Here is a 7117-nt window from a genome sequence, read left to right on the forward strand (position 1 = left end):
ATTCTGCAGTCCAACTATTTTTGGGCACTACTAGTTCTCGAGGCACAGGATCTTTACTCCTCACTTTTACATTGAATCAGCCCGTAGCTTTGTGTTTGTCGACCTTGTTTCTCATTGCCTCTCGTCTATGTACTATACCCTTACGATTGTTACCTTCTGACACCAAAATCGCACTGTTAAACTCGTTCGATGGTCCTCCTACATATCATCATGGCCCTGTCCAAAATCAACATTCTGATGGTGGTGCCGCTGATCTCGTGGGTTGCCGCTGTTCCGGCAGCCTACGACGTCGTCTGGGCTGATTGGATGACCGGGGCCATGCCGTCCAATACCGCTGCCTGTGCGGCTCCTTTCGCGACGCTCGTCACGTCCTCTACCAGCCTGTCTTATTCGCCAGTTGCTGCCGCAGTCACTTACCAAACACTGGCACTTTCCTCTGATTCGCTGTCCCTTGCTCCGTCGGCAACTGCGTCATCTGCTTTCTCCACTTCCGCCAGCACGGTGCAGTCGGTAGCCTCCGTCGCCGCGGCGATCAGTGTTCAGCCCCAAAATGGCTCAACCACGGGTTCTTGCGAGGGAGCCAGTGACTCCTGCGTGGGCGACGTGACTCATTGGGATGGTGGTTTGTTTTCATCCGTATCTCCTGCCGGAACATGGGCTGACTCCGGGACCTAGGAGTGGGCGCCTGCGGCTGGGCCGTGGACACCAATAGCGACTATGAAATTGCACTCCCTTATGCCTTCATGGGGTCCCAATCGAATGGAAATCCGTACTGTGGTCGGTCAGTCACTTTACACAATCCAACCTCTGGCACCACGGTCCAGGCCACCGTGGGTGACAAGTGTGAAGGCTGTACCGATCGGTCCATCGACTGCACTGATATCCTGTTCAACGCCATCACTGATGGTGAAGGCGATGGCCGTATGCACGGTATTCAATGGTGGTTGAACTGAAGTCTGCAACGTCTCGACCAACGTAGCTCTGCTTCACCGGTGGTTTGAGCCCACCTGAAAATCGAACTTCCGCTGGGCGAATACGTAGATACTGTCGCACCATAGAAAGGCCCGAAGCCTCTCACACACTGTCGTAGGTAGAGATCGCGCTCCCGGTGGACTTTACTGGATATATGTGGATAGAGCGAAGCGACATGCCCTGTACGGCAACGGCGCCCCATGATCTCCCTATTCTACATTATTTCCTCAGAACTCTGACTGGCTTCTAAGGGTCCGTATTGGTCACATGAGTTGGATCGCGGTGAGAATATTGGTAATTTGGATCGTTCAAGATCGCGGAAGTATAACCCACATCCCGATGTGATGAAACGCCCTGTGTTACTTAAAAAAAAATACCCCGCACCTGGAATGGAACTGAGGTCTCGTCGATCAGATATAGACCCTGGCGCTCCGTGGCCTCTTGAATATCATTTAGCCGATTGTTACAGTATACATAAATACATGAATTTGACTTAGAAACCATGACTCATCGACCGCTTCAAAAACGACGAAATTACATATCGATTACATTGCCTTGCCTCAGATTCCTGCGTTTCTGACACTCTACATATGTATAGAGTCACCATCACTAGATTGTATCTCGTTCCACCGATTGATATACACATTGTCTCTAGTCGTTCGTGGCCTGCCACCATTTCGTGCGCCACAGGACGAGGAACCCCTTCCCTTACCATCACGTGAACTAAGCTAGGCTCTGACATGGGTCGAGTCGGGGCGGGTCAGAGGGGGCCGGGTATTTCAGGAGATGTTTGACCATATCAACATAGCCAACTGTACGCATTCGAGGCATCACAAACTTAGCTGCGCCATTGGGAACCAGACTTGGGAATGCCCATGAAAGCATGGCCTGGCTCTTGTTGAATTCAGATAGAGGAGTCTGGCGAAGCGATGGCATTGTCAAATGGTGTTGTTCTGGACGGATCTGATTGCGTAGCCCCTCAAGCTCTGCCTCAGTGGCAGCGAGGTCAGGGATAACGGATATGTCTGCGCCCTCGTCTTCATCTGCAACATCTTGTTCATCTTGACTAGCTCTTGGACCATCACGCGGTCCGCAACAGAGGCATCCTCAGGAAGTGCATCAAGGTTAACGTTGCTGATCTCGATGTCTCTGTATCCGGAATGATTTCGACGGAGGTAATCGAGCCATCTCGCGATGATAGATCGGCGGACTCGGAAGTCTTTCGTGAACTGTTTTGCGAGGAACCTGCTATTTGCCGTGTTACCTGGGCGCAACAGGACTATCTCAAGATGCTCCGGAAGTAAGGGAAGAGTGTTGTAAGCCTTGCCAGTGTCTCTCAGGAAGTTGACGATGTGGCCTTTGTATCGATATTGGACTCCACGGACCTGACGGATTTCAATGAAGACATGGACACGAGCAATCAGCATCTCTGCAATCTGCGTGAGTGGAGGAAGACCATGACCAATAACGCCAGGATCCGTGTTGTTCTCATGGCTATAGAGGAATGGATCTGTGTCCTTCTCACGCCTCTTAGGTTGAATGCGATCAACTCGAATGCAACGAGCACAGACACCTTCGAGATTCAACGAATCAACTTCATGTCAAACCACTTCACACGGCAGCGACGACATTCCTCCAACTTGTCTGACTCTAGTGCTTGATGGAAATCTTGAATGTATTGCCACTCTGCGTCTGTGAGAGCAGGATTATCAGCATCACAAGGATCCAATGGTGGGTCAGGAACCTGGAGGTTCTCAATCTGGGTATTTACCACACGCTGTGAAGGACTCGCTCGACCAGTAGAACTGGAAGGAGAGTGATCACGACTATCGCCACTTCCACCAAGGCCAACTGAGAGACGTGAAGTGCTGAAGGAGAGCCCTTGATTGTGACAGGCGTTGCATGGTTGAGATTCCTCCCCATCATCCCGAAAGAAGGAACGTCGATCCACCTCATGTCTGCCAGGAATACACCACACTAATTGATTGTCAATCACAGTCCCATATCGACAGTAGGTGCAATAGTTGCCATCAATGTTTCGCATGCGACGTGCCAAGGCACGCGGTATCTCACAGGCATCGCAGATGAAGTATTGAGCTGCAGGTCGTGGCGATTCGTCAAAGGAGGACCGGGAACGTCATGAAGACGTGATCGGGAAACGTTGATCGACGGGACTATGAGGGCCTGCCTGCGGACCGAGTAACCGAGACAATTCGGGTGTCTGAGACGTTTTCCTCGCCACCACGACGACGGCCGCGATGCTCCCTTGAAAATGCTCCCTGCTGTTTCCTAGCCTCTGCCTGGGCAGGAGCGTCTGTGGGGTGTAAACCACCACGGCGGAAGAACTCAGGCTCACGAGTCCCACCACTTGCAATGGCAGCCCGAGCAACACTTGCAACAGTTGGCTGTGCAAAGCTAGGCGGTCGTGCCTGTGTTGGTGGTGCTGGTCGGAGTGCACGGATTGGACTGGATCATGGCACCTGTATAGCAGACGCCTCCCGGACATGTGTGACCCAACTCTTTCACGGCAGTCAATACATTGAGCTGTCTCCTTGTTGCCTCGCTTGGGCTTAAAGTCTTCCTTAGGCTTGAGTTGGCCACAGCCGGAGGACGTTTTGTGGGTATTCGATTGAGGATCAGGTCGATCAGGAGGTAGAGGAGGTATTCCTGGAGGCTTGAATGGAGCAGGTGGCGCGCCACTTGCGAGCATTTTGGTCAAGGAGATGTACTTGTAAGCGAACCAATAAATGAAGCAGTGGGCACTTAAACGAGAGCCATTCAAGGAGACAGAACTGGATCTCAATGGTGAAACAATCGGCGATTGCGCGTGTGGTGTTGTTGTTGTTGTTGTTGTTGTGGTGGTGGTGGCGGTGGCGGTGGTGCGGCAACTGCCAATATGGAAAGCGCGAAATTTGAGTCTACTACTTGATTGGTCAGATCCTTGACCGCACGTGACTATATCAGGAGTCGGCCGATCGGATGAGCTAATTTTACCCGGCCAATCAGATCCGCGGCTTGTTGGAAATTTTTGCCCCGTATACCTGTTGAGCTTCGCTCAACAGGTATACGGGGCAAGAAAGCACGTGATATTTCTTCCCCGACTGCTGCCTACTTTTTCTTGGCGCGGGTTTTAGTTATAAGTTTGGCGCACTTCCCAGCCCTTCCCGCAACCACGTCATTTTAACTCGCAAACCAGCATCGACTCGGTATACAAAGACGCACAACCCGAAAACTACACACGCACGTCTAGCGCGGCTAGTTTCGATCCCTCTCGAACAGACAGGTGTTAGAGCGTGTAAACTGTGCCACTAAACCTCTGGCCACAGATGTCTACCTCCCAGCTACTCGTCGTCGCTGTTCGCGCTACGTCTCCGGTATGTCTCTATAATACCTAACTACCTTTTCAACTTATGAGTTAAACCTTCTGTTAGCCCGAGCAATTTAAGGAATTCGTCGAGTATGTTGTCGAGAAGCGCGGGGCCGAAGCCATCAAAGCATGTTCCTGCGACGGTATGAGCTTCAACGGCAAATACGAAGTCTGCTATGTCGGCAATGAGAGAGAGCTGTTCTCGGAGCCCGGCCGGCAGCTCCAAGTGGAGCTTGGTTCCAATCTAGCCGTCTTATATATTGGGGAGGCGCGTGCTTACCCAAGAGAGATGCACAATCACATCGCGACGTACTTTCAGGCCATGAAAGGAAGTCTTGGGGATGGGTATAAGATGGAGGGCGACTTGAGGCGGTGGATTTGATTTGGCCCAGAGGAAGGGCAAATAGTTCTTAGCTTGACTTTTCAAGTTGGAAATCTACCATTATTAAATGGGAAGGTATGAAGGGTCTGAGATGATGGAAACAGTGTGGACAGAGTGCGTAGCGCGCGAGGGATGACAACCATACGGCCGCGACTCATGTAGTCTGACGTGGAGACTCCTGGCCTGAAAGCGGTCTCCAATCTCTCTGATGTCAACTGTCGTACATCTGCAGATATCGTTTACCAGACCAACTGAAGGACGCTGTTGGATTCTGGCAGTTCTCGCAACTCTGGCCTCAAACTAATGGACTTGGCTCTGATTCCTCTCATCACTGAGGAGGAATCGGCAGGCTATTTATGTCTGCCATGTACGCTGTGGTTGCGATCCAAACTGGCAGATATCGGTAAAGATCGTGTTGCAGACGCCAGAGGCGCAGGATCCGTAGTAAAATGAGTGTTTTGTACTGAGACAGGCCAGCAATCTGGCAAGTAATGTAAGGCATGGGATAGACTTCTGGTGGCGGCGGCGAGGTCCGCGTGATGCGGCCTGACACGGGGTGTCGAGTGCTATTGTGGCCGGCAGGACCGCCAAGAGATGTAATGACTGTCCGCGCTGGTCTTCGGCCGAAGGCCTGTTACTAGCGTCGAGAACCCTTTGTTAATTACTCGAAGGTATAGTCAGACGGGCCCCAGGACCCTGTAGAATTCAGCATGTTTCTCCATTGAGTCACACTATCAAGCGAAATCACCACTTGATCTTCACTGGAGAGGACTCGGAACACCCTTACATGAATTCTACGTCAACGACTCGCGGCCAGCGTCTCGTCGAAATGACACCCTCCTCCGGTTTTCCCTGTGATCGATCTACGTCATCTTTGCGAGGGCACATCAGGGTACTCTAGGACATAGTTTATGGACAACGTTCAATAAAAGAAGAGGGCAGGTTGGTTGTGTTGCACAGATAGGCCATTGCGTGGCGGCACCCTGCATGCGCCCCTGCGACAAGAGTTGCGTCCATGAGCTTCTTTCAGCGTCCTCGATTGTTTATGACAAAACTAAGAATTACGGGTAGTGCTGATGAGGCGCCGGTAAGCGAATGTCATGGCGGATCTGTCAAAGTACCTTCCCGCTTCTGACGGGCCCCTGCAAAATCTACACGAACCACATTGTAATTGGTTGAAAGGCCGTCCCTTGCCGGGCGACGTGTATAGCATTTAATGTCTTGCGTCAGGAGGCTGATTAAGAGTCTGTGGCGACCATCTACTGAGTGTTGGTGAATTGAAGTATATACGCCGACTCAGGCCATTGGGTGTGGGTGCGGAGCGGTAATTTTGGTATGGGATTATCGGGTTCAACGAAGTAATCGCCATAGTATCTCAGTCATTATGTTGAATGACATACGGGACGTTGGTTGAAAATTCTCGGTGAGAAATGAAGAGGTGCTAGGCCTCCGGTCGCATCACGTAGGGCGTTTCACAACATCGGGATGTGGGTTAACAAAACTACTTCATATATGCGGTTTTAGGAGTCGGGACGACGTGATCTACCAAGCCAATCAATGACGATGAATCTTCATACGCGCCGGTAACCTCGTTGAGCTAAGTATGTAAAGGGGGAAGGAAAGATAAAAGATCTAGCGACAGAGCAAAAAGGGCTCCAAAACTCCTCTTCGGACATTCTGCGGTGGTATCACAAGTAAATCGTGACTTAGTTAGGTAGCCTTGCTAAGAGGTTTCCCAATCTCACAACTTATCACTATAATACCGTGGCCGTCTGTGTCTACAGAACAACAACCCCGCGCCTGCGGGCTTTTGCTTCGTTATATGTATTCCTGCTGAGCGACCGCATTTGGGGTCCTCATCATCCCATTGTCAAGGTTGGTTATGTTGAGGTGAGTGGTAGGTGGTTAGCGTTACTGTAGCGATCATGACACGTCTTCCTTACCGACCGGCGTGATAAGCGGTAACAATTGTGATGTCGGCATAATGAGGATATCGCTCATGCACTCTCGGATGTACACGAAGCTGTTCCACGGATTGTCCCATGTGTCAATGACATATGGAGGGAGATCCAAAGAGGTCCACCCAACCACTTCCCGTAGCCGGGCCTGTAATGCGAGTGTTGTTTTGCCGAATCTGTTGGGGTCTGACCCGTCCATTCTATATTTAGTTGCGAGCAGATCAAGAAGCATCTGTTTCTCCTCTCTCGTGGGCTTATAGACCATGCCGCCAGCTTTCGCGGCCTTTTGTGGCGCGTCATTCGGAGCGTCGACACCTGGAGCCACCACGACCGTCACGAGATCGTACTCGGGCGAGAGAGGGGTGATTGCCTTCTGAACCCGATAGTCTTGGTCTGGCGTCGTAGCGCCGCTCGAATCGGCGCCGAAAACATCCCCGC

General features: G+C 51.4%; 2 protein-coding genes across 2 annotated transcripts; one reads left to right on the forward strand and one right to left on the reverse strand.

Annotated features, from left to right (window-relative positions):
- Positions 1-210: 210 nt before the first annotated feature.
- Positions 211-953, forward strand: PV07_12669 (uncharacterized protein; the record flags this gene model as incomplete). The annotated part of the gene is made up of 2 exons (XM_016400217.1): positions 211-622; positions 676-953. 2 exons carry the CDS (start codon positions 211-213, stop codon positions 951-953), a joined length of 690 nt encoding a protein of 229 aa, XP_016242136.1.
- Positions 954-3109: 2156 nt separating this feature from the next.
- PV07_12670 (uncharacterized protein) lies at positions 3110-3814 on the reverse strand (the record flags this gene model as incomplete). The annotated part of the gene is made up of 1 exon (XM_016400218.1): positions 3110-3814. A coding segment is annotated over one exon (705 nt), but the record flags the coding sequence as incomplete, so codon positions are not given.
- Positions 3815-7117: the final 3303 nt, after the last annotated feature.

Source organism: Cladophialophora immunda, assembly GCF_000835495.1.
Source record: "Cladophialophora immunda strain CBS 83496 unplaced genomic scaffold supercont1.49, whole genome shotgun sequence".
NCBI lineage: Eukaryota > Fungi > Ascomycota > Eurotiomycetes > Chaetothyriales > Herpotrichiellaceae > Cladophialophora > Cladophialophora immunda.